Genomic DNA, 27,872 nt, shown 5'->3' on the forward strand with positions numbered 1-27,872 from the left:
AAGAAGAAAAGTAAAAGTAAACATGGCGACTCCCATGCACAGAATAATCGCCAGGCGTCAAGCGTGAGTATTATACCAACCGAACAAAATATGAAACCTTTTCACACCATATGACCCTTTTGATGTTTTTTGCGCACTCAATGATATTTTTTCGAGTTAAATGTCAACGCTACCGGGCTCAAATCATTTGAGCTCCATTTGAGTCAAATGGGGCTCAAACGCTGCGCTCTCTTTTGCGTCTTTTGCTCGGATACAACATTAAAAAAAACTAAAACAAAAGCAGCCCATTTTATTATCTGTTTATAATCATAATTAAAAAAACACACACACACACACACACACTTCTGCTTCCTGGTTTGAGTGCAGTGGAACATTTATTCAAACCCAGTACACGCTTGATTTGCCGTGGCACTAAAAGACATATGGAATGCTTTTTAAGTACTCGTGTAGCCGCCGTAACAAACACAACAAAAGATCTCAAGTAATATGTTGTTTATTCGAATACATTGTTCGAATAGCAGCAATCTATAAGAGGAAATGGACATAATTTAGAGGAGAGTAAGAGAAGAGCATGCATACATACTCCTGGCATTTTAATGAAATAATTTACAACTATCCATCCATCCATTCATTTTCCTTATTAGTCACCATTAGCTAGTGCTGCTCAATTATGAAGAAAATATTAATCACGATTATTTTAGTAATAATTGAAATCACTATTAGGACGATCTTTAATTTTTTGGTACAAAACAAGTAAATGTTTAAACGTAAGTAATATTAACACCAAAAAATTGAAACACTATAATTATGCGAGTTCCTTTTGGAAGAAAATATTTTTGTTATTTTAAAAAGGTGCAAATGTCTAAATTTAAACAACTCCAAATTAGTATTAATAATCATTTTTTTACAATAATGATGATTTTGTAATTGTGGAGTGTAATAATTGGAATTTCGAGTAATTACACAGCCTCTCTGTGCTGCTATTACAAATACATTCATGCAAATGGCCTATTATTAGGGGTTAGGGTTGGGTTAGCCTAACCATAACCCTGTCTTCTTTTATCATCACCTTTAGGGAAGCAAACAAACAACACGTGCGTTGCCAGAAGTGTTTGGAGATGGGACACTGGACGTACGAATGCACCGGAAAGCGAAAATATGTGCACAGACCCTCGAGAACGGTTGAGATGAAGAAAAAGCTCAAAGAAGTTGAGAATCAACCCAGGAGCATCACCGGGTAAGGGAACTCTTGTCACTTTACATCTTTGAACACAAATGCAGAATTGTCTCACACTGAGATCAACTTCTGATACCAGAATATGCGCAGACATGTGTGTCTATGAGCTAAAAGCTGTTTGCTTTCTCCCCGCAGACCAGGACAACAAAGCTCCAGTGAAAAGAAAACTAAAAAGTAAGATGAGGGTCTGAAGTGCACACATATTTCAAAATGTGCTCATATCTATTGTTTGATCTTATTTACAGCACTTTGTTAAAGTCTCCTATAATTAAAGTCGAGTATGAAAAGTTTCTTTGCTTGTTGCCATTTGAAATTCCAAATGTCAAAAGGTTCATTGAGTTACTACTTTTATATTTTCATATTGAAAATCAATCATAATTGAGTATCAAGTGATGTATTTTCTATTAGTAATTTTATGGCATTGCCGAATGACGATAATTGCGATGTCATATTTTCATACCGTTTCACCTCGATCCCGCTTCTACTATTCGTGGTGACCTGTTTCCTTTACATGGCCCCACCGTGCTCTCAGGGCTAAAGACTCGAGTGGGAGCAGCAGCGATTCGGGCAGCTCGTCCAGTGACTCGTCCTCAGACAGCAGCGATTCCTCCAGCTCGTCTTCGGACGACGACGGCAGCAGCGACAGCGACGACGACAGCTCGTCATCTTCTTCCACCTCTTCATCGTTGTCATCCTCGGACAGCTCAGGCTCGGAAAGTGGCAGCGATTCAGACCAGGGCCCCCCAAAGAAGAAGAAGAAAAAGAAATGATGAGATGGCTAGGATTGTGTGCGATGTTCTTGTTTTAGCAGTTTACATTCCCGCATCGAGTCAATGTTGATGACTTGGAAAACTGCTTGTACAGTTTTGTTAGAAATTTACAAAAAGCTGATGCTCTTGTTTGTTGGATCTGCTTAAGGCAGTGGCTCAAGCTACCCAAGGTGTACAATGTTCTCTTTTTTTTCTGTCTTGATTTAAAGTGTATTTTAGCAAATCTTCATCTGTAGGCTAGAGCTTGCAACCTTGCCACCATGTTATATAAATTGTGTTATGTAAGCAATTAGAAGATACTGAATAAACATTTATCATTTCTACTTAAAAATTTTTTTGGGTGAATTGTGGGTTTTGGTTAGTTGTAATTCTAGAATGTGATGAATGTCATATTTCACTGTCTAAATTTACGAGTTTTAATTAAACTATTGAAATACATTGAGTTTTCTACGCTAATACAATTTATTGAGATGCTCCTGTACAGTACAGCACTGAACAAAGAATCTCAATCAGTAGTAATTAATAAAGTAGTACAATCACACACATTCGCTGCTCAACATTATGTTTTATAACAATTATATATTTTCATATGCAATTAATTGACAAGGTTGTACATTTTTTAGTGTTCACTTGATTTTGACAGACTCGTGATTTAGGTTGTAGTTTTTATTGCTATCTCTAGAGGCGCTAAAATCCCATAAATGGACGCAAGATGAAACTACAAGTTGAAGAGGAAGTTGGGTGTTACCGTGTTACAGTGGCAATATGCCAAATGAATACTGTTCAGTTGAAGACGGGGGGAAAAACATTACATTTTCGTGATTATCGCGAGGAGTGATTCAAATAGGCCCGCCGGCGTACGTTTTTTAAATGTGGTTTCCAAATGGTGACGACTGACTTGAGTGGACGTCATTACTTACTTGACATATGGACGTCACCAAGATGTTGCATTTTCAATAGGAATTATCACTATCAATAAATAAATGGACGAGTTGCTCCTCGCTCGCATCTTTAGAATGGCTCTATTTAGTTGACTTCCTCGTCGTCCTTGGGAACAATCAAAAAATAAAATTATGTTTGTTTGTTTGTTTGTTTGACGTCCAAATCACCCGAACGCTTACGTAAATTGTATTTCGGGAAATACGTGCGAACTTTACAGCTGACAGCAACTTGCGCTTGTGTTGACATGGCTTTCCATGTGTCCGATGTCCATGAAGGCAACGCGAGTTTGCTGCCCTCCATGCATCCGTTCCTGTCTGTGTGCTACCTGCTGACTACTCCACTTAGCTAGCAGCAGCAGCAGCAGCTTACCTTAGGAGGCAGTCAGCCACTTCTTTCCTGGAATCATAACATGGACGAACGTCCGAAAAAAATGATTTCAACTGGCTTTACCCCGGCTATGTGAGCCCTATTCGAGGAAGAGATGGGGACCGTGTGTTGGGCTGTGCCGTCTTAGCTGTTCCGGTGTTTTGTTGGGTCCATTTTGCGTGGAATTGCAAGTGGAAAAGACAAAGAAAAGAGCTTTCCAATAGCTAGAATGGTTTGGGCCTAAAAAGAAGACAAGAGGTAAGGATGGCGGATGTTAGCAAAGTCTGTATTTTATTGTGTGGATATTCGCAGTGGTTGTGCGACGTTTGCCGCGAGTGTTAATGCAAGTGGCCGCGGAAATGGGAAATGTTTTGCGAGCTTGTTAGCCGTTAGCTTCGCTCCCCTCCCAACTAGCAGCCAATGGGGCTAGCGAGCATTATGCTCACGCAGGTATAGTGCATTAGCATCCGCTAAATGTTGCTCGATGCTGTCAAGAAATCTTGCCACGTGAATGCAATTGGACCTTACTGGCGTTTTTTTTTCCAATTTGTAATTTTTTTTTTGCAAAAAAGTGAAATGGACATTGTTTTTGTCCCTTTGCCAACATTAACTGATAACATTTCATTTTAATGTTCAATTTCCTCCTAGAGCAAATCAGGAAGTGTGTATGTATGTATTTGTGTATATATATATACACATATACACACTAAATAAATGCTTTCGACCCCTGGTGGGACAAGCCTAAAGTCGCAACAACTTCCCCCCTATTTACCTTACTCACCTGTCTGTGTTGTTTTTTCTCAGCCAGTGGTTTTGAAACTTTATTTTTTATTTTTTATACTTAACACCACCTCTAAAATTAAGGACCAATATTTTAAATGGACTAACGTACTATAGGACAAAGTGTTCGTTTAAAAACGAAGCAGAGGTTTCATTCTTAAGGCAGGATATTTTGCCGTGACCTGCAACCTTCCTGCTAGCGCTGTTTTGCCGTGAACGGCTCTAATTGGCCAATCGCCGGACTGGGCGTGGTTCCTGCCTCGCAATGCGTCGCCTCAATATGTCTTTTCATGAAGTTTTCGTTTTGTTTTTCCACTGAAGATAGGCAGTTATCAGCATTACCGGCCTAACTTTCAGAGGAGGGTTAATACTTAACAGACAGTAGGACACACTTTGCTTCAAGGAATTGTAGTTAAAAAAAAAAATGTCCAGAGCGGGATTCGAACTCAGATACACATTAACTGGCACAGAATTGGTACTTGTAGTTCTTGCACAATTCACTACAAAAATAGTGCTAGGTGGCGAGTTGCCGGCCACGGCAAAGTATCCACTTAGTATTCCTAAAGTGTAATGTCTAACATGTAACATCTGCTCAGTGACTGTACAAAGATCTGTTAGCAATTATAGCTTCAGAGCTCAAAAGGTGATGTCGTGTGTGTGCGGCGTTTTTAGGACTGAACTTGGGGGGGGGAACTAAGGCTGCAGCTATTGTTAAAATCAATTATTCCGTCAAATAATTGGATTAAAAACACACTTTGCATGAAAGTTTATTTCCTGACTACTTTTCCTTAACTCTTATTTGGTATTGTTTAATTATTAAAGTTAAAGAAACCCAAATAAGCAACAATTCAGCAAAAACACAACACTGAGTGATGTGTTTTTTTTTTGTTACATGTGTTTTAGTTACTGGTTTTAATCCATGAGCATGTCAGAAAATTGGGGAAAATGTTAATCGTCGTTTTCCACAGTAAAAGCACACAAGGGACGGAGTTATACAGTCAAGTTACTGTATGCATGTTTCCAAGTTCCAAGGGGCGTAGTTTGCTCGCTGCTTGATAAGAAAATTCAGAATTTTGTTGTAGAGATGTGGGCTATGCTATGTAGTGTTAGCATTACGCTAGGACTGAAAGGCTCACCTATGTTTCGGTTTTAATTTATTGTTTGCGTTTATTGAAAAAAATACCCGAGGAGAGGACCTTGAAAAAATAGTTACATATTCCATTGCAATCGTGATGCTGAAGGGAAAAAGTCAACCCTAATAGTCACACATGACAAATAAAGACAAGGGCGGCCAACTTGTTTATCTCGGTTGACACATCCTGGTCGGGTGTGTGTTTGTGTGTATGTGTTTGAGGTGGACCGGGGGTTGTGTGTCTTTTTGTCCATTAACTCTTTTAATGATGGTGTCAGTTTTGACTGGTGTTAAACGGCACTGTTTTGAGCAACTAATAGCATTATTAACTGTCATACAAGGGTGGAAAGAAGGTAACCTCACTTTATGTAGGAGTTCCATTCCTACAGCAGCGACGTTACTCTTAATTTGTACAAGAGGAGGAACATGCCCCGAGTCTGTCACTAATCAATAGAAAAGTCATAATTACAGGCCCAGCACATATTTGTATGAAAAACACTTATGTGCCATTCGGATAAATAGGAAAAAAAAATCTGTGTTAAGTCACCTGTAAAATACAAACCAAAAAAGCCAAGAGGATTTACTGAACTGTCTCACATGATGTCACTAACAACAACAGATTGGCCTACACATTTTTGGGGGGGGGGGGGGGGGGTCACGTTCCAATTTATACAACTTGTGATACTGATATGACACAGTACAGTGTTAAATAAGTTGCATTATCTAGTTCATGTTATTTCATCTGAGTTTCTATAGCTAGTAAATTGAAAGCTTCAAGCCATCACTATGTCTCCCTCAAGTGAATATTCAATGACATTTGCCTTTGTTATGCTTACAGAAGTAAAGCTGCGGGTAGAAGTCGTTTCTTGTTTCAGCAGCAACCATGCTTAGCCCAAACTTTGTGGATGTTGTGACTTCTCAAGATTGCAGTCAAAAGTTCTCAGCGCCTAAAAGTAAAAAAAAAAAAAAAAAGTAACTGTCCTCAACCATTCTTCTGCCTCTTCATGAAATTTGACTTATTTTTAAACTAAGACACTTGTCTAAAGTTGCAAGTTTGATGGAAGCTTTCACTGTTCGGGACATATTTATATTCATGAGTTTGTGATTCAAATATTTACTCAAATTAAGACTTTTTTTTGTCGTAGGTTAGTTGTAGATTTTGACTTGTGAACAAATTATTGTATGGACAGATAGCCAACAATGTGTTTTTCTTAAGAGAAGATCGCTGACATGGACAAACTTTGTTGTTGGGCATTTTGAGTAATTGTTGTTATTATTATTATTATTATTATTATTATTATTATTTTTAATGTAATAAGAGAAGATCAGTCACAGTTTGACTGAAGTTCACATTTTGTATGCTTCCAACGGTGCTCGCCTGCTGTCTCAAATGTGTGACTTTTATGGCGTCTTTTGTCAAACAGTTGATGAATGTTTTTACCAACTTCCCACCCCAATGACGGCAGCTACTCTCTAATTGTGCTCAGCTTGTGTGGGCTACTGGAATTTACGAGACAATTAAAATATGAACTGCCTGGTAGGATAAATTGTGGTCATTAATGATGCATGCATTTCAAAGTCATAAAAAAAAAATCATCCAAAGTCAATTGACATGAGAGCCGCTAACTAAAGCTAAACCAATCTCGATGTCTGACGAGTCGGCGCAGATCAATGTTTCCACAACAGCTTGTCTCGATTGGTTATTTACCGTCTCGTGTCGGAGTGCTTGTTGTGGGGCATCTCCCGGCGTATTTATAGCTTCACTAGTAAGGCATATGTTTGTGTATTTCTATTTGTAGCCAGGTTGACATCCCCTCTGACTAACAACGCCGGGGCAAATGCACATATAGGAAACCAGCTCGCAGTTCTGACACTAGCTTCGCTATTTGTGTGCTTTTGACATAGTTAGATAAGGTCATGCCCCCCCCCCCTCCTTCCCCTAACAAACGCATAAAATGGAGAAGCTTGAGTGACGCAGGTTCTTTGGAAAGGTTGGCAAGATAATTGAGGCTTGTGTGTCATGTTCCGCTAACACTCATGTCACAATGTGCTGGCGGAATAAAAAAAACAAAAAAAAACAATGTCGTTTGTGTCCTAGCGGGGAAAGAGGCCTCTTCCAAGTGGAGTGCAGCTGACATGATTTTTACGAGTGGCAGCTTGTGTCCACATTGTTACCTTTTTGAATGCTGCCGTTTTCATACAGCAACCGTGACAACAAAACTATGGACTTCAATGTAGGCTGTGTGACGTTGTGCATTAAAGATACACTTTAGCCTCTTTGACCCACAAATCACTCCATTGCAGCACTTGAGGAGTAACAGGCGCCGTGGCTTTTTACAGTTGACCCAGGAAAGTGGTGCAACTGTTGAACTTGAACAAAGCATTCCTCAATCAAATACCTACATCAGGTCTGGAGTCATGCAAAAGCAGACAAGGTGGCTCTCATGTCAATGCTGTACTAGTTAGTTAGTTGGTTAGTTGGGTGTATAACTCACACATCTTCATTATTAACCTGCACGGAGGTGTCATCCTGACTCCGTTACAGCTCTGATACTACATCCATGGGAAATTGTCAGGTCAACAAAAAAAAGAAAAAAGAAGGTGGTTTGTGATCTTACTCTAATCCTCTTTTTGCACATAAAATGCTAACGTTCAGTTGTATTGGTAGTCTTGAAAGGGTTTAACAATGGAAGGAAAAAAAGTTGACCTCTGAACTGTACAGCTGTGGAGAAGCAGGGCAAAAGTAGCTCTTCCCTGTCAATTGATTGTTGTTGTGAAGGAATTGAGACAGTATCCAGCCAGCCTGAACTAGTTTGCAGTCTAAAAAGAACAGCAGCATGACGTTAGCCAAGGCCAACAACAGCTACGGGGACCCCCCCGGGCGACATCAATTTGCTCACTACCATATGCAAACAGCAGTTCCAACGAGATTATTCTACCCCATAAAAGCAATATTTAAAAGTGTAACTAATCGAGTAATTACACCACAAAATGAAGTCAAATGCCCATTCCTAATATAGTCATCAAACAGTCGTAAATGCTCAAAAATAGTGCTGTCACTATCGAATATTTTTTTAATCGATTAATCTATCGATTATTCAATCGCTTAATCGACTGATCGGATTCAATTTAAATTTGCATTAAAATGTATTGCAAAAATACAACCAAACCGCACAACCATGTTAGGGTGTGTGATAATGCAGAATCAGTATTTGTAGTGAAGTGGTTAAAAGAAAAAAAAGAAGAAAAAGAGAACAAAATATGTTTTTGTACGATGTAAAAGTACCAGGAAGCTTTGAGGCCAAGTTGTTTTTGCTCCATGTAATAACTACCAAGAACACATTGTGCAGTCTTTAATACCTTCATCCAAAAGGTTGTGACTGTTTTTGATGGCGTCGATAAAGACGGGCCCGCCTCCTGACGAGTGTTATGACCTTATCACGTCGTAAGCTTGCTGCATTTCCAAATAGTTGTTCTTGCGGTCTTGTCCCCACCGAACGGCTGTTCATATGAGGCAGGCCCGCACCTATTGAACGGACACTCCTGTGGAATGTGCGCGCTCAGCACGTTTGAGCAAACGGCGACACGGGTGCGAACAACCCCGCAGTACCTACTCGCACACACCTGACCGGATCATTTCTCAAAGTAGCTTTTGATGTTTGTCGTTTTGTTTTTTGACTGACTGATTGTATTCTATTGACACGTATGCCGGTCTTGATTTAACTCGGGTGTCCTTGGCTTATTTTTAGTCCACAATAACACAAATGTATCATTTAGTGCCGTCTAGATTACGCACTGTCTGCATTTAAACTGTTCTGCTAGTCTAATGTATGCTTCTTTCTATATGGCTGTAAGTGGCATATACTGTATAATTGATGTGCTGAAAATAACTGAGCGCTTAATCCAAGCATGACCTTTAAATAGAGAGAGAAAGAGAGCGAGAGAGAGGGTTGGGGGGTGGGGTAGCTAGCTGTCTTCTACCCTGTGGGGATGGCTGCAGCGCTTAAAAAAAAACATAAAAAAAAAAGCTGCTGCACTCTTAACTTAATTGTATCTTTTCTGATAGTGTGCAGGCAGGCATAAACATTTTCCAGTCATTTTTACGCAGAGGGCATTCCAGTCCTTTTAATCATCATCATCATCATGTAACCTTCTTTCCTTTTTGACCTTGCACGTTCTAGAGAGGAGACACAGTGCTACCTTGGACTTGGACCGCAGTCCTTTTCATGGGCTTGCAAAAATGTAACTGTGCAGGTAAATATCATGTGATGTAGCTAGTCATTTGACATCACGACACGTCATACACGTATGAACACAAGTTAACATTACAACAAGACGTTGTTCTAAGTTACACACTACCTTCTGACCACAAGTGACTAACGTATGTGAGATAAGTCAGCGGCAAGCACAGGAAGCTCGAGTAGCAGGCTCCAACTTCACTCGGTGCTCCTTCTTGTCAAACAGCACAAACAGATGGCCTCAAAAACACGACACCCGCCACAGGGTTTCCAAATCCAAATCAAATCCTTTGGTTAAAAACTGCTGGTCAGGGCCAGATGTGCAAATAATCCAACCAAAAGAAAGCCAAATTGTCCACAATTTGAATGACATTTGGCATATTATACCCAAAAAATGTCGTTCATAGAGTACAAGAGCAAGACATGAGAACATACACAAGGAGCTGTTTGACGCTCACACAAGCTGGACACAACCACACACGAATACTACGTGACAGTCATTGCACTTTATAAAAGTAGTTTATTCTTGTAACATGTTTAATGCAATACAGTGCTTTTTTTGCATTTACTAGAAGTATGTTACATTTTATTTTTATGGGCTGGAATAGATTAACAGAATTGCAGTTCATTTCAATGTGGAAAGTCAATTTGAAATATGAGTAATTGAGTTACAAACTTGGTCATAGAATAAATGAAATTCTTAAGTCAAGGTAACACTGTGTGTGTGTGGGGGGGGGGGTGTCACTTATGTGACACAATCAGGCTACCCAGCAGAAGGTTGTAGTGTGTGTTTAAAACAACAACAACAGCTAATCGGCACTTCAACCCTAAACGCTAAACTACGGAACTGAAGAGTCCCTGGAGCAAAATGTAAAATGTTTTGATTAGCTGGGCTGATCTTCTGTGTATAAGCTCTCACAACATTACATTTATTTACCAGAAAAATACCACACGTGCTTTGGGAGCAGAAAAAACCCATTGTGACGTGCGGTGATAACACATTTGTCACTTGGTGTCATCACCCGAGTGTTGCTGATGAAAACGTTGTGTGTTTGTTAGCAGCAGAAACGGCGCACTGTGCCTTTAAGAGGCTTCACGTGTGCTGAGGTGCAGTTGGGGGGAGGGACGGAGCTTGTTGACGGAAAGACGGGCCCTGGTTGGCTTGCCTGGCTGCGAGGAGTGACATCACATCTTGTGGTGTAAAATAACATGTCCTTCTATGGCACTAGGCGGAATGTTCCATTTTCTGGGTGGGAGGTGAGCTCGCTCACTCTGCTCCCTTCCTCCCTTAAGGGTTTAGATTCTCACATCACAACTTGTCAAATCTTACATATGTTTGGGAGTCAGGAGTTATATTTAGAGTTGACAGATTAGCATTTTGATTTCTCAATCTTACAAGTCAGGAATTAAGCACAGAATATTGCTTGAAGGAATTCCCTGTGTTGCTCTGTTATTAGCCTGACATCGCATTCCAAAAATTTGCTAGCATTTACTCAGTATGTGCTGCTGTCGTTTTGCTCCTTTAGTTGGCCAACACATGTATCCCATATAATTCTCTGATCAACCTGATAAGGATCCAAAATGTTGGCTATGATAAAATGAGCAGAGCACTCTGACATAATTAACTTTTCTCAAATCTCATTTATTGTCATATTATTCAACTGTTAAGCTGTACTCGCCTCACATTTTCTCTGGTTTTACTCTCTGGTTGGCAAATAGTACGGAAGTGTGGAACTGCCAATGTGGAGTAAACATTTTTGACTGGCAAGCACGTTCGAAAGTACTCACAAATACATTTGAACGTACTTGTAGGTTAGCAAAATATTATTATAATTTATAAGAGTTACGTATAAACAATGTTTTTTCTGTTTTCGAACGTATTGGTATATTGTGGGCCAAATGCTTAAAAATGTGTGTGTGTGTGTGTGGGGGGGGGGGTGTTACACTCGTGCATATGCACGTAATACCCCTGTGGCATTATGGGAAAATATGCTATGTTTGTAGCATTTAGCCTACAAGTACGTTTGAATGTACTTGTGAGTATGTTTGAACGTATTTGCAAGTATGTTTCAACGTACTCGTCATTTACATCGGTTCGGGCATACTGGCCAGTCTAAAATGTTTACTTCCACATTGGCAGTTCCACACTTCCGTAAAATCGTGGCCTATTTCTTAGTTCAAATGACTTGTGCAAAATAATACAATATGCTTAGCAGTGGGAATAGCTTCAAAATTGACAATATTATGATGGTATTTAGTCAACAATTACATAATATGACAGCAATAGAAAGTCGGTCAAATTTCAGATGACTTTTTTTCCACCCTGCTGTCTGTCTTAAGGTGCAGGGCGGAAGATGAAGCCACCGTGCATCAAAATGCATCAGCTGTGTGAACGCCGCAATGTCTCGTTTGGGTCAATTATGTCCGAAAGGGCCGGACAAATAATTGCAGACTGTCCTGACTCCCCGCTGAGCCTCTCGTGCCAGTTTATCAAGATGCCTGTGTGAAAAGCAGCCAAAGTAACTATCAGTTCCATTTAAAAAAAAAAAAAAGAAGAAAAAAAAGGAGTGGCCCGACACAATCAAACCTGTTTTCATTGGTTTTGTTTTGATCTGTGGTGTTGACAGTAAATAGACAACACCTGAGATTGCCAGCAAGCTTGGACAAACAACAACAGTGCAAAATAACCATACATTGTGTCGCTGTACACAGTATAAAACGTATACAGTATAAAGTGTAATAGAAAATGAATGTAATCACCTCGTGCGAAATGTGAACCTGTTTAGTTCACCACAAAGCCTGTTGTTATATATTTGGCAACAGGTTAATTGTACCTTCTGTCATCTAGAGGACGAGCATTTAATATTGTCTTTTACACGATATGTCGCTGGCATAGAGAGATGAACAAAGATTCATTATTGATAGTAAATAAATCATTGAAGAATCTGGATCATTTCCTATAATTGTATTTTAAACTCGACATTAAATATTTTACTGACTATCATTTTCAAGCGTCATCTTCAAAAACGCGGACTCGTTTTCAAACGTTTACATTTCAAACCCAAAAAACCACGCGTCATGAAAATGAACCTTAATAGCAGCTGTTTCATTTCTGACAAATGTAATGTTAAAAACGGGTCGAGACTTTCTTTCATCCATTAAATTCTCTGCTTCTGCCACTTAGACTCACCCTGCTGTTTGTCCAGCACTATCCTAACCCCCCTCTCTTGCTATCTTGTTCTCCACACAAGCGTAACCACAAAAACAGACAGACGGAAACAAAAAACTGCGCTGGCTCGTGAGGCTTGACGTCCTATGCGAACACCCCCGCTGTTTGCTTTTGTGGTACGTTCCGAGACGAGCAGTCACCTCCTCTATCCCAAGTCAGATTTGTATCCACTCTGAGGAAATACACCATGCCTCTGTAAAAGTGTCGTGTAAAAAGTTGTTTCTGGGCGGTGGATAGTGATGAAGAGGTAAAGGGGGAGTGCTCAGTGACGAAGGAGGGTGACACACTCTTGTTTTTTTTATTTAGTTTTTGGCTGACAAGCCATGACAGGACTACTTGTGAATCGCCGGTGAACCCTCCTCCTTCCAATGTCTCAGTGCTTTGGGCCATGGCCTTTCACGCAGGGTAAGACACTTGTGCTTGAAATTCAAATTTTCACTTCCTCCCGTCGACTAGGAAGGTAAAAGTGAATTTATTTAAAGGGAATGCTTTTGGAGTGGCAGAAGCTCAAAGGCTGTATTCACAGCGCTGATTTAGAGCCATCCGTTTGCGCACCCTTTTTTCTTTGGAAACAAAAAGGTTTGTTCTTGTACAAGATGTGACCTTATTTTGCGAGTTGGCCTGCGACAGATGAGCTGATTAATTTAGGAACAGAGTGAACTGGCTTTTCAAGCTTGCCAGACTTTGACCTTTTCATCGCACTGCACAGCGATCACAATCAAATGGAACTGCCCACTTATGTAATAAATTCAACCCACCAAATTGTGCTCTTTGCCCATTTCTCCTGCGATTTGCTATTAAAATGACAGGAAATATGTCCCAGTGCAAAATATTTCTCTGGGATGTCCCCTGTCAACTTGCTGCTGTAAACGTCATGTCTCGTAAACACGTCTTCGTCACTGACAAATATTTTTCACGTGCTTACACACACACAGCGCTTCCCTTCCACATAATTGCAGAAAGTACTCCTGAATGAGTTCACATATTGTATGATTTTAAAAAAATCTAACGTTTAAGCATTATGTACACTAAGACTACATATTTGGGTTATGGTCAAAATTTCAGGTTCTGAAACTATCAGGGTAACTTGTGTTCATGCGTGAGCGGACTGAGTTGTATATCTACTACAATATCTACTAAAATAGATAATAAAACATTTACTGTTGGGATTTTTATAGATCTAAAAAAAACATTTGATACCATAGATCATTCTATATTAATGAACAAATTAGAGAGATGTGGCATAAGAGGTTTAGCATATAAATGGATGAAAAGTTATTTGGACAATTGATATCAGTACTTGCAGTTAAACAATATACAATCAAAACACTTTAAGATCACTCATGGAATTACCCAAGGGTCTGTGCTAGGCCCGAAACTATTTATATTGTATAAAAATTATCTCTGTTGTGTCTCAAAAATATTAAAAAGTGTCTTATTTGCTGATGACACGACTCTCTACTGTTCAGTAGAGAACCTGAAGCAGCTTCTGACTACTGTGGAGAATGAATTGAACACATAAAACAACTGGTTTGACTTAAATAAATTATCATTAAACTTAAACAATACCAAGTTCATAGTTTTTGGCACGAGACAAATCACTCAAGTCAAAATTATGGTAAACTCAGTTAAAATAGAAAAAGTGTATAAAAATAAATTTCTTGGAGTTGTTATTGACGATAAATTATGTTGGAAGTCACACATAGAAAATGTAAAAAATCACTCCGGCATGGAATATTCCGATCTAAACAATGTCATTATACAAACGCCATTTCCGCTTTTGCTACCACCAAACTTGTGATCCATCGCCATGTTTCACCATTTTTGTTTACCTCTGCTTGCGTATTTCCGTTGGGTTGCGCACCAGATGTACAGACTTATATACATGCACATACCTGTATGTGTAAATATTTACCCACGGTGGCATTTTTGCAGAAAATGACTTGAAATGGTTGCAGAGAAATCAATGTGTTCATGTTGGACTCTTTTAGTACGTGGCAATGTAAGATGGCCGCCACGCATACAAGTAGTTCAGACGAAGATTCCTTGCGACTGTAGCATACAAAGAACACAGACCAAAGGTGCATTCAAATGTGGTACCCCAAGATGCTTTTGTATGAGCAAATATTTGTGTTAGAAATGGGGTAACCCAGGGGTCTTGTTCAGGTTTTTAAAAACCCGTGGCTTTTCAAAATCCGAATTGTTTGTAACTGTTGTTGACTGCATGTAAATGTTGTCAAAAGTTTGTAGCTTCTTGCTACTGATGTTATCGTGAATGTTGCTTTAATGATGTGCAGTTTTGCATGATCGAAATAGTCATGAAATGAAAGCAACCAAACACGTCTACAGTTATATCTATGGCACGGATGGCAAAGCAGGAGAAAGTGGTGAAAGTCTTCATTCGGCAATAATAATATTCAGTCACGTGCCAAACGGAACTCAGTAACAAGACATGTGTCCACGTCCCAAGCGTGAAAATGAAAATCGGTTACACCGCCCCTGGGCAACGATCCCTACAAATGAGTCTGAGGAATACATAATACTTTGCGACTCCAGAAGCATGACTAGACTACGCTACAGAAAAGATAACCAAATCTGCACAACATGCTCAGAAAAGCCTCGCCGAGTCATTTATCAAACATCCTTGTTTATGAAATCCATACACGCAGTCTGTTCATAGATTACCCAAAGCCTTTAATTATCTGCTTGAATACAAACACTGTGCAACCATGGACAAGTGGCTGATTTAATTTAGTGGTCTATGTCACCCCTGTTTAAATGAATACAAACCTATAGGGTGGCTCAGTCAAGAGAGACGAATGGACGTGAGCGGTGTTTACAAAGGATCGTTGCGTTTGATCATTTAGCGTTTTGCTAACAATAGCCCGTTCACACATTGAGCTTAAAAGTGCCTTTTTAAATTTACGTGACGTACCGGCGGTGCAGTCCAAAGCGACGCTAGCAGCATTGGACCTTTTTCTTTCTTTTGTCTTTTATCGGGTGTTGTATCAGTAGCAGCACATTTATTTCATCTAGTGATGCACCGAATAATCGGCCACCGAAAATTTTCGGCCGAAAATGAGAAAAATAGGCATGTTCGGCATTCGGCCGAAATAAAATTGGAGCCGAAAAAATATGGCCGAAATAGGATGTTGTGGTAACGCAAGCAAAAAAATAAATAATAATGCTGCAAGCGTATGTATGAATTAAACGCCCGAGGTGAGCGTTCCGCTTCAATGGCAGTAGCCGAAAGCTAGCGTCTTGAGGCTAACCCGGTCGATGCTATCTCTAATCAGCGGTGACGAATAATGGCAACGGCACAAAGTGTTAGCGGAAAGCAGTATCGTGACCTCCGTATGGTGTGTGCGCCAGCGAGAGAAGAGGACGCGGAAGACAATACAAGGCAAGTGTGTGCGTGTAGCAGCTACGCGCGAGCTTACAGCGATCGAACTTCTTGTTCTGCAACTGAAGTGTCGTAGCAAGTTTTGCTGCTGGAATGCAAATAAAGCCCCGTTGAATACGCAACACGGCGCCCGGTTCCTTTACATGATACATTAATTTATTTCACATGACCGAGACGAGAGCTGCGTTATCAGCTGCGACCCAAATCAATTGAGGTTGACGAGTGACGACACTCGAAAAAGTTCACAAAAGCAAAGCTTCATCTCCAAATTATTACGTCCAACAATGTGCAGAAAAGCACTGTGTCTGTGTGCTAACAACAACTTTATTTATCATAGAATAACAAATGCAATGACGTGACGCTGCACTGTGTGCTTAACTGTATGCTTGTGGTTATTCTCATTCATCCACCTCATTTATTTCTCAAATAATTACTACAGTAATATGTGTTGACAACGAGAGTGGGCTATAGCTAATAGTGAATCTGAGTGATATTAAACATTGTTTTTTTTATTTTTGATACATTTTATTTTTTAATTTAGTTTTTAGTTTAAAAAAATATTTTTAGGGTTTCGGTTTTCGACCAAGCGTTTCTCATTTACGGTTATCGGTTTGGGCCAAAAAAAATCATTTTGGTGCATCCCTAATTTCATCCTATATGTCCTTTCATCACTCTCATTGGTGGTCAATTTAAGTTTGGACTTTGGACTTCCTTGTCGTCCATTTTGTTTCGCCTCTTATCGCACAGCGTGCTGTTTACGCAGCTTGACCTGTCACAGCCTTCGATTTAATAAAGCAAAAATTGTGGAAGTGGCATAAACGGTACGACAGTTTTAGTTGAACATGGACGCATAGTCATGGTGCTGTGTTTTTGCTTGCTGTTGCTTACAGCCAGTCTGTAATGTCAAAATTATACATTAAATCACACAGAAATGTTCAGCTGAGATGACTCATTTGGGCTAATTATGTTGTGCCTCATTTTGCTGTCTTAAAGTAGTACCATGTGCTCGGCTCGCTCTCTCGCATGAAACAAGCAGTGCCAGTACATCAAATTTAGAAGAATGCTCTGGGCAGCGGATATTTTATTACTGCATCGAAGGAGTGTATCAGGTCTCATAAAGCTGCATTTCCAACTAAAACCTCACTTGTTGTACTTGCTTAAACTAGAAGATTACAGGCAGATATGCACTTTACGTTGGAGTTCCATTCCCACAGTAGCGACCTGTTCCAACCCTGTACTTTGGAGTACGCTATAGTAGAGTCATAGCTACAGTTAATATTTGTATGAAAGACTTGTAGGCCATAAATACCAAGCAATCAAATGAAAACCACAAACTTCAGCTGTAACCGAGCATGTGATTTCTCAAGCCTAGTAACGAGAAGCGGCAAAAGTAGAAGTGTTGCTCCTTGTGTAAAAAAGATTGATGAAAGTAGAAGTACTCAAGTAAAAGTGATATTGTACAAATTCTGAAGTGTGCCAAGGTAGAAATTTTTTTAAATTATTGTTCTCCAAATGCATTTGTTATTTGAAGTGTTTTGAAGGCAGACATAGTGCTGATTATATACATAACAGGGTAAGCCAAAATCACTCCCATTTACACCGATAAAGCGACAACTAATTGGGCGTATCAAACACGTCCCAGTGGTTATTATGGGCTTTGTTTGCATGAAGACTATTTGTAGACAGTAAATGTGTGTGCTGCCAAGTGCCAAGCCTAAATGACTCATTTAGTGTGCTGCCGATGACGCCAAATACCCCCTTAAAAGTATTCGGTTGTGAAATCAGGAGTCCTACGGATGAGCACACACGTAATAAGCCAATGTTTATCAAACTGGCCATTTTTCCGATTCATTTCAAAGCCAATTGAACTTCTTTTAGGACATGTTAACTGTTGGCTTGTAAGACTTTTGCTTTGACTCGAAACCCATCTGCTTCCTATCCTCTCGACAGCAACAATTCAAGTCATAATGGGGAGGCGGTCGCTCAAACGCTCTCTGTCAACAGACGTCAAATCTTTGTTGCTCTTGGCTGAGCTCAAGCCGTTGAGGATTAAAATGGAGGGAGAGGTGACACGCCTGGCTTGATGTTGTGCTTGTCTTTTGTTTCAAAGCTCACTGTTGGACAAGCTAGTGGCTGAATGCAACAGCTCCTTGACTTCTCTCTGCTGCAAATTGACATGTGTAAGCACTGCAAACACGCTTTAGAAAGCCCCCACTTCCCTTCTGTTTGAATTAGCCACACTTTGGTCAGAAGCTCGTGACATGTTTGTTCTCACTCAATGTACAGTTTCTTAGCAATGTTTTTTTTATTTTTTTAAATAAAGTTTGTGTTTGTCATAAGCAATTAGTTTGTGTACAGTATGCCAATGGTTTGGCAATAGGGTGCGGGCCAAAAACCAAACTACCACTTCTGGGGGCAGTGTGCTCAGTGGTAGAGTGGCCATCTCGCAACCCTGAGGGTTGTGGGTTCGGTCCCATTCCATTGTGAGCGCATCAAAGTTTCCTTGAGCAAGATACTGAATCCCTAGTTGCTCCTCATGCATCATCAGTAGGTGAATAAGTAGTCAAAATGTAAAGCCCTTTGAGGGCTTGTAAGATGGAAAAGCGTTATAGAAATCAAGTACCATTTATTTTACTAATATGGGTCTTGAACCGAAAAGGCTCAGAAATTGGTTCGCGACAGCACTTACCAAGGACGTGGTACTCATCACGGTTCAGTTTTATGTACTTTTTTTTTTTAATTTTATTTTTTACTTTCATCCTCAGGGAAATTGTCTTTTTGTACGATCGATTGGCTGTCTGATAAATCAGCATCAATTTCCTTAATTTTAGGGGATCGGTCAGGCTAATTTTGCCTTGCTCAAGGGCACATTAAAAATACTTCTTGTTGGTCCCAATGCACCTAACAATAGCTGACATTGATTTTTCCATTTAGCCTTCCAAAATGGCCTCTAGTAGCTTTTGATGGTCTACAAACTGGCGCTGAGCATCTATTCAAGGGGCCCATATGGAGTCAATGTAGGCTACCACAATGTCTAGACGAGCATAAGCCAATTAGAGACGACTTTCTCCACTGCCATTCTCACTGCTGATGCTCGTGTAGCATTAGCCGACTGCCCTTTATAGACTTTGCCGTAAATGTTGGCTTTGAGCAGGAAATGGATAATATAGGATTGCCCATTTACTGTCACACAGTCGTTCAAAAGTTATAAAACGTATGCACTTGAATTCACAGTCATGATGTGCGACTTTTGTTGTATGTGCTTCCAGCAACATGAACCGTGAGGACCGCAATGTGCTCCGAATGAAAGAAAGAGAAAGGAGAAATCAAGAAATCCAGCAGGGAGGAGGCGAGGCGTTCACAGCAAATTCCCCACTTTTCCCCGAACCGTACAAAGTGGTAAGCTCATTTTATTCGCTCTTGTTCATTCATTTCCTCTCAAAATGTTAGCCTAGACAAGGAACATGAATCGCACAACCCTGCTGCTTACAGCAAGAATAAATATGGTTCAAATATTCTTTGCTGTCCATGTCGCCTTTTGTGGCACACAAGTTTCACTGACATTACATGATTGGCACTCACTTGTAATTAAGAGACTCCAGAAATGTCGACAAGGAATCAGCTGCTATGTGGAACAAAAATTTGACACCCCCCTATGACTTTTTTTTCTCCTGTTGTGTGTTTCATGCAAGTATATGGGCTGACTGTAGTTATGATGTTATGATTGTTCAAGAAAAATGGGCAACATGAGTGCTGACAGAGCAGTGAGGTTTCACATTGCAGTCATTGCAATGCGTTGTCACTGGCCAGGTCAAACAGCCATTGCAACAATTTTGCAGTCAAATTTAAAAAGGGCGTCGTACATTGTCGGTTTCTCAATCTTCAAAAGTCAAGATAAAATGCAGGATCAATATTGAACACTGTTACTGGTGGTGTTTTTAGGCTTTGATTCAGCCGTGTTACACAAGCGCTCGTCTTCTCCAATAGGATTTTGCAGGCATTTTTCTTAATTGCATAATATAATTAAAGCCGTGATGCACAGAGCAGTCTTAAAGGCATCAAAGTGTGGTCTGTGATAAGAGGCGTAAGTCTCCACTCCAGGCAGAATCCTCCCTGAAGCCCGTAATCAACAAGTGGAGGCAATATGGCGCAACACTGACCTGGTCAACACGGGAAATGCTTGACTAGTACTGTAGCTGCTAGTTTGCTAGTTTCCGGATTTTCTGGCAGGTAATGCTGATGTCCTACTTGTGAAAACGATTTATTGTATGTGTGCCGATGGTGAGACCGTGGTCCTTTCTTACAGACGACAAAAACAAACCATGTCAAGTTGTTTTGTTAATAATTTCAAAATGTGGCTGAGGCATCCCACTTTTTTAAAGCTGCAACTCGAGCTGTAGACCGATGGAAGGGCTTTTGTAGTATTTCCAAAAGAATTCTATTGAAAACCTGCAGGGTGCCCAGAAGGGGGGTTACAAACAAGAGATGTGCTATGTTGCACTTTCTGCCAGATTGCAGCTTCCAAATCAAAACCTTCTTTGGACTTAACACCGTAGGTTAGTTAAATCGGTAGTGAAATACAACACGCATCCTCGGTCATCCCGTGACCTCCTGGTGTCAATGCGCACAAACGAGCCTAACTAGATGTAGGCCAGCCTGCTCCGGCCTGGGCACTACCACCGTAAAGAAGATTTGCGCTTCCCGCATTGATCTAATCTTTGCCGCTAACCGGATTTGCGCGGAGGTAAGTAGCCCCCCCCCCCCCCCCCCCCCAAGGGCTCAAGCGAGTCGTTGGGGCAACGGTGAGGAATGTGAAAGGCGCCCAGAGGTGAGTGACAACTGAGGGGTTTTGCCCTCGAGGAAGTGAAAGGAAAAAACATTGCGGGAGTTGACGTCTTGTGAGACAACAATGACATGCTAAACACAAATGCACATGTAATCATAAGCCAAGTGTTTTCTTCTCTGTATCTTTCGTCTCCTGCTTGTCCACGTCTTACGTAAGCTTTGCTGCATGACTTTATTTTCCCTCTTCATGCTCCACTAAGTGGAAGTGCGCCGTGGTGCATTTAAAGACGCACATGTACAACAGCAGACTTCTGTGATCCATTCCAACATGAAAGACAATGAAGAAATTGGCCCTTTATGAATCACGTCTGTTGCTTTTTTAATGTTCTGTCATATCAAATGTGTTACATAACCTCTGTGACGACAACCAACTAGGCAAGAAAATGTTTTTGTTATCATCTGGCTTTACAAAGTGGTCTGTTGACTATTCATACGGGAAAAATCTGACAAATTGCTGGCTTGAAAGAAAATTGAGTTTGAATTACACTGTTGATGCCGTAGAGAACGAACAACTACATTCTCCATTGTCTTGACGCTTTTCTGTCACTGAGCATACACAAAATGGACGATCAACCAGCTGAAATCATAAGGGGTGTTGTTGCGTTCATATACAGAATGTGTCTGTGAGTTTTTGTTTTCCGCACACAGTAAAGAGAAGAGCCTTCATTTGTTGTTAGCATTGTTTTTAGCTGTAGCATGCTGAGTCAACAGGCGCTTGAAACATCAACTTGTACGCATATTAACTCAAACAGTGGCCTTCCCTCCAATTAGTGTGTCTTGCATATCTGCCAAAAATATAATACGCACCTCGCTCTAGTCATGTGTTTATTATACACACTGACGTTAATATTTAACTGCTGAGTCTCAGATGTATTACTGTGGAGTCTTACTGACTGGTGTAAACAAGTTCTTCACTCCAATTGCATTTGAGCAAACCTACGCTGTTGTTTGGAAACTATGCAACAATTTGAAATGCGCTACCAAAATGGCACAAGTTGTCATTCTAAAAACATCACTCCTAAAATTGTGTTCCTAGCAAGCATTAATGATCGGGGCTATTTAACACAAGATCAGCCATGAAATCACTTGAAAACTGCCTTAGTGAAAATACTGAAAACAACGCCCTCATGTTTTATGGCGTATCATCCGCCCTACGTAAAAGCTGTTGAAAAGAATTCTTCAGGCTCTCAAGAAGTCCTAATTGCTCACCTCCCGAAGCAATCCTAGCAGGGGGTCGTCAAGTCAATGTTATGAGCTAGCAAGCGATTTCCTGCCTCAGATAGCAGCTTGTGTTTCCTCTGTGTAAATCTGTCGAAGAAAATTGTGGTCTGATGCTGGACGTGTAACTGGATCCTCCCACTAAACTGCGACATGCTAGCTGTTAGCGGCTTGGCGGTAACCTTTGGCCGCAACGGAAGCTTTCACATCTGGCTTTGATCGATACACTAGCATCTGTGTTCACGGATGAGTGAGGCCGGTCGCTCGGAGCAAGCCTACTCTGACTCCGGTACAGTTTCACAGCTGTAATTCAGTTTGTTTAATGGGTTATTTTGTCATGTTTGCATTTATGGTACATAGTCCGCACATCACAGCACTTTCCAATCTCCTCAAGTTGTGCTGTTGTTCTTTGTTGCTGATGCATTCCCCACAAAACACAAACCAAGGCCGGGAAAATTATTTTGTCATTGTGTAATTTCCTGTTCAGTTTTTGGTATGCACTTTTTTTTGATGGGTCTACATTCTTCATAGTGAGATTTCACACATTGATGACCCCATTGATTGTACAAGTTGTATGGTATTGAAAAAAAATTCTAATTATCAAACGTCTGGGTTGAGTAACATTTTCCTTGTTTACGCAACATCAAAAGCTGGAATGTAATTTTTTTTCCTTTTCAATATTTGTATTACAATCTCAAGAGTAAAGTTCCAATAATGACTGTATTCTCTCCATCGTCACACTGTCCTCTGCCCCACTTCTTCTCCTCCTATTTACTGTCTCCTACTGCAGTCCAGCAAAGAAGATAAACTGTCCAGCCGTATTCAGAGCATGCTGGGCAATTACGACGAGATGAAAGAACCAATTGGCGAGGCACTTCCCAAGCTTAGCGCCAAACCCTCCAACAGCTCGTCTTCCTCCGAGGAGAAATCTGGCGCACCGTTGTTCGCCGACAGCCAGCGAGGAGGTGGCAGCAGTCAGAGCAGTAAGTGGACTCCTGTCGGCCCTGCCTCTGCCGCCTCCTCGTCCCAGTCGCAGAAACGCTCCGGACTGCAAGGGGGGCACACTAGCCAGAGGGGCAGCGGCGGCAGTAGCGGCGGTGGCGGTAGCCAAAGACACAGCGAAAAGAAGTCAAGTAAACACGCCGGCGGCTCTGAGCACTCCAAGTCGCACACATCCAGTCCGGCCAAGGGTTCTCTGAGCTCCTCCGGCGGCAACAGTCACTCCCGGAGCTCCTTACCCGCCGAGCAGCATCACAGCAAGGAGCGCTACCGGTCCAAGTCCCCGCGAGACCGAGAGGCCAACTGGGACTCGCCCTCACGGGTTCACACCTCCTTCCCCAGCGGACAGCACTCAAGTCAGGCTTTCCCCCCTTCGCTCATGTCCAAACCGGGCTCCATGCTCCAGAAGCCCACGGCCTACGTGAGGCCCATGGACGGCCAGGAGACGGCGGAAGCTAAGAGCTCGCAAGTGGAAAGCTACAGCGGACAGTCACACAGCGGCGCCATAGGGGAGATGAAGTCTAACGGCAAGGCCTCGCTCACCAAACTCAAGATCCCCTCGCAGCCTGTAGAGGTAAGACTTGTCATGAGAATCATGTATTTCCCCCAAATAGACGCCGTGCCGCAATTAGGCAAATAAATGCCTCCCTCAAATAAATGCCCCCCTCCCCCAGTAAATATAACCGTAACTGTGATAACACTGACACCATTTTTTTCCGCCACACACAGACCCATTAAATAGTTAACTACTAACTTTGCTGCTAACAAAAACTGCAGCACCTACTGAAGCACGTAAACCATCTCAAATGAATTCAAGTGTCAAGACAATTTAAGATGTGCTTACATTCTGTGGATACGGCATTTTTAAGCATTAGCGTTCCAGTCGACTCTCCAATGTGCACAAGCACGTTTATGCTCAGTCCAGCAAATGAGTTTCCCGAGATGATAATTGCATTCTAATGTGATCGCTCTGCAATGTTGCGTGTGTTCAGGTTTGCTTCAAGGAGCATTATTATTTTATATTGTTTTGTAGAAATTGGAGTCCACCTTAATTGGTCCTCACTTCCTTTTGCAATTTGAGGAAAATGTTAACCCCCCCCAAAAAAACTTTCCTTTATATTATTTTTTCGTTTTCTCCTTTTGAGTATTTACGAAACTCCCCAGCTACACTTGGCGTGGAACTTTTCTGGGCCTTTTTTTGGACCTAAAAAAGAGTGACTGTTGTAAAAATGAAAGTGCACCTGTTTAACCATCTTGAACTTGTTGTATTAGTCATTTATGAAAAAACTTTAACATATGAGCTTGTTTACGAAGGTATTGTTTCTATTTTTAGGGATCTGGGGATTCTAACTGCGTTGATGAGATTCTAAAGGTATGTTCTGTACATGCAAGTTACTTTGTATTCAGTGGCGAAAGCTCCAGTCTTGTCAGTGGAATAGAAAAGTTTCGCAATGCACGCACCATATGGCTCATTTGCAAATTTTTCCCCCTCTGTATGTGTGTGTGTGTGTGTGTGTGTGTGTGTTTTCTTTCTGTCAGGAAATGACTCAGTCCTGGCCCCCTCCATTGACAGCAATCCACACCCCCTGCAAGACGGAGCCCTCCAAGTTTCCCTTCCCCACCAAGGTCGGCATTGCCCAGCAGCTGACTTTTATTCAATGTCTCCGTTAAACTTTGCGAAGGTTCAATCATTTTTATGCTTCGCGTCTGTCTTGTTTCAAAATCGCATGCGCAGAAAACCTTTGGTTGCTCTGGAATAAGCACGTTATAGTGATAACTTAGACTTACACATTTGCAACACTCGGCTATTCACTAAACGGTCACAGATTAGACAGAATCACGGCAAAGGATTAAGCATTGTCATAAAAATCAAACTGAATGCTTTGTATTTTTCCACCCGCAGGATTCTCATTCGTTTTCAAGTGGACAGAGTGAGTAATGACACAAAATTCATTCACTTCAACTTCAGTACACGGAGCCTCCAAAGTTGATACTGGTTGTTTTCCAAGAGTATAAACAATAAAATGGAATAAAAAAAAAGAGTAGATAGATTGATTAATTGTACAAACAATGCTGAAGGAATTTTAGACCATGACTTAAGAGTGACCCAACTTACAAGCTTTGAGACATATTCATGCTTTGACTTAACGAGCACCTATTTGAGATGAAGAAATGTCATTGTGCACACAATGACAAATAAAGTTAGATTCTATACAGGCGCTGTGCTACATGCTGGCTTTCAACTCAGCTCACTTCACTACATGCAGCAGTTTGCCACAAAATGAAATGTGTTTCCAAAAAGTGGCTTCAAGCTGTTTATTGCCACTCCCAGTTAGTTTTACAAATGTATTTAAAACATCATCATCACTTTGAATGTCCGCTAGCTTAATGCTAATTCTTGGTGCAAAATGCTGGAGAGAGGCTGACTTTTGAGTTTTTCCCCCCATCTTTGATTGAACTACTTAGTTGAGGGCCATTCAACATTGGAGGTTCCACTTAATGTATGTTTCTGCATCCTTAAATTACGTGTTCACAAGGCTACTTGTGATTTCCAGAGCGAGGCAGTTCTTCCAAAAGCTCAAGCAGCCACCAGTCCAAAACTTGTGATGACCAGCCAACGTATGTACTTCAACTTTGCTCTTCCACCTCCATTCTTATTTTGACCCGAACTTTTGAAAACAAGTGTCTCTTGTCCATTAGTATGCTGGAAGATGACCTCAAGCTCAGCAGCAGTGAGGACAGCGATGGAGAACAGGACTCTGCCAAGAATGCCTCAAGAAACACATCAGCAAGGTTGGAACTTCACTTTGACACAACATGAAATCTTGTGTTGCAAAAGCCACAGTAGAAGAAGAAGACTTATTCATATCTAATCAGCGCTTTTGTCATCCGCCAATGAAACATGATTTGGACCTTTCTTTTGACCTCTTAGCCATAACAGTGAAGGAGCCGAGCAGTCACGAGACGATTCGAGCTCAGAAAGCAGCTCGTGTTCAGACAGCGAGAGCGAGAGCAGCACCAGTGACAGCGAGACCAACGAGCCCCTGCGGCCCGCTTCTCCCGAGGTGACCGGAATTTGTACACAAGTTGGAAGTTAACAATAATGCACCAGTAAAAGACATAAATAGAGAAAATATATGTTAGCCAGAAATTAAAAACAAATATATATATATATATATATATATATATATATATATATATATATATATATATATATATATATATATATATATATATATATATATATATATATATAGCGGTAAGTGGCTCATGTTGACGATGCTCATTCTTGTCCTAGCCTGAACAACCAATGGCCAACAAGTGGCAGCTGGACAACTGGTTCAAGAAGGCCGCCCCACCGTCGCCGCTGGATAACAACAATGTCCAAACCAAGAGCAAAAAAGAGGGCCGAGATAACAGCTCAGGGCGTGGCTATAGCAGCCAGGGAGGGGGATCGAAAGATTCCTCTGCACCGGCCCCAAGCAGGGACCTCCGGGTGCCGCAAAAGGGAAGCGAGAGCGGCCGGGGTCGGCAGAAATCTCCAGCCCAGAGTGAGAGCAGCACGGGGAACCGCAGGCCCAAGAAGTCGGAAAAGCCGCCGGTGGTGGAGGAGCCCAAAGGAGGCCTGAGGGTGGAAAGCGAGCCTGCGCCCGAGATCCCCCCTCATCGGCCCAAAGCGGCCACCAAGGGTTCCCGCAAGCCCAGCATAAAAAAGGAACCCAAATCATCCCCGCGGCCCAGCGCTGCCGCCGTCACAGCGGACAAGCGCAAGCCCAAAAGCAGCTCCAAGTCGACTCGCGGCAAGTCTCGGGAGTTCGTCGACACGGACTCCTCGTCGTCGGACTCTGAGGGAAATGACAGCGTCCCATCGTCCTCGCAGACGCCCAAGTACACCGAAAGTATCAGGACGCCCGTCTGCGTCTTCTCACCCATGGAGGAGAAGGAGCTGCTTTCTCCGCTCAGCGACCCTGACGAGCGCTACACCCCCAGGCAACCTCCGCAGGTTTTGATTGTCAAAATAGGTCTGCTGAAAATCTTACACTCCTCACTTCCCATAATTACATTGTGTTTGTACGCAAATTCACACGTCCCTTTACCATCTACCGTAGATCTCAGCTTGCTATCGAGGATCCCCGGACGGCCGTACAAAGAGCCGGTGGAGATAAAAGTGGAGCGCGACGACTCCCAAGACAGAGACGGCAAAGACTTCAGCAAGCAAAGCTCAGAAAAGAGCTCCAGCAAGGCCAAGAGGAAGCACAAGGTTCGACACGTTAGCAACTATTCTCCCCTTGTGCTATCATTTGCGTCGTCTACTCTCGGGTCATCTTTGTATCCATTTTTTTTTTTAGAATGACGAGGAGGGCGCCAAGCCAGACAGCAAGCGATACAAGCTGGAGGAAAAGTCTCAATCGCATCATAAAAGCAGCAGTAAAGAGTAAGTGTTCTTAATCCAAGCACCTGTAAGCATTTCGGACGCCATTTCATTTTGAAAGAGCTTCTTGAAATTACTTTCAAGGTCAAGCCCATAAACTGAAACTCATCTTAAAATCACAGTATAAAAACACAGGAATTGGAGCCGCAAATTCACGTCTTTTCTTCTTGAGAAGTTTATAATATAAAGTACAGGCCAAAAGACACACCTTCTCATTCAATACATTTGCTTTATTTTCATGCCTACTGTATGTACATTGAGGATTCTCACTGAAGACATCA

The 27,872-nt window shown here is 41.5% G+C and overlaps 2 protein-coding genes across 6 annotated transcripts in view; both read left to right on the plus strand.

Annotated features, from left to right (window-relative positions):
- Positions 1-11: 11 nt before the first annotated feature.
- zcchc10 (zinc finger, CCHC domain containing 10) lies at positions 12-2,445 on the plus strand. The gene is made up of 4 exons (XM_086098906.1): positions 12-63; positions 1,076-1,237; positions 1,373-1,411; positions 1,770-2,445. The coding sequence occupies exons 1-4, from the start codon at positions 23-25 to the stop codon at positions 2,005-2,007; spliced, it is 480 nt and encodes a 159-aa protein (XP_085955032.1). The 5' UTR covers positions 12-22; the 3' UTR covers positions 2,008-2,445.
- Positions 2,446-3,260: 815 nt separating this feature from the next.
- Positions 3,261-27,872, plus strand: part of aff4 (AF4/FMR2 family, member 4) — a 31,153-nt gene continuing 6,541 nt past the window's right edge. Inside the window, exons 1-14 of one of the 5 annotated variants that reach the window (XM_086098701.1) lie at positions 3,261-3,573; positions 9,409-9,481; positions 13,001-13,099; positions 19,367-19,496; positions 22,951-23,733; positions 24,493-24,531; positions 24,699-24,785; positions 25,063-25,090; positions 25,715-25,778; positions 25,860-25,952; positions 26,092-26,224; positions 26,458-27,181; positions 27,269-27,420; positions 27,509-27,594. In XM_086098701.1, the coding sequence (XP_085954827.1) occupies positions 13,083-13,099; positions 19,367-19,496; positions 22,951-23,733; positions 24,493-24,531; positions 24,699-24,785; positions 25,063-25,090; positions 25,715-25,778; positions 25,860-25,952; positions 26,092-26,224; positions 26,458-27,181; positions 27,269-27,420; positions 27,509-27,594 (2,336 nt within the window). In that variant the 5' untranslated portion in view covers positions 3,261-3,573; positions 9,409-9,481; positions 13,001-13,082. Of the gene's footprint in view, positions 3,574-8,730; positions 8,817-9,408; positions 9,482-13,000; positions 13,100-19,366; positions 19,497-19,718; positions 20,328-22,950; positions 23,734-24,492; positions 24,532-24,698; positions 24,786-25,062; positions 25,091-25,714; positions 25,779-25,859; positions 25,953-26,091; positions 26,225-26,457; positions 27,182-27,268; positions 27,421-27,508; positions 27,595-27,872 lie in introns of those variants that run through there. The other 4 variants (XM_086098703.1, XM_086098704.1, XM_086098702.1 and 1 more) reach the window with 4 other exon arrangements.

The sequence above is a fragment of the Leptonotus elevatus genome, chromosome 16, assembly GCF_054856555.1.
Source record: "Leptonotus elevatus isolate MCC_2025b chromosome 16, RoL_Lele_1.0, whole genome shotgun sequence".
In the NCBI taxonomy this organism is placed as follows: domain Eukaryota; kingdom Metazoa; phylum Chordata; class Actinopteri; order Syngnathiformes; family Syngnathidae; genus Leptonotus; species Leptonotus elevatus.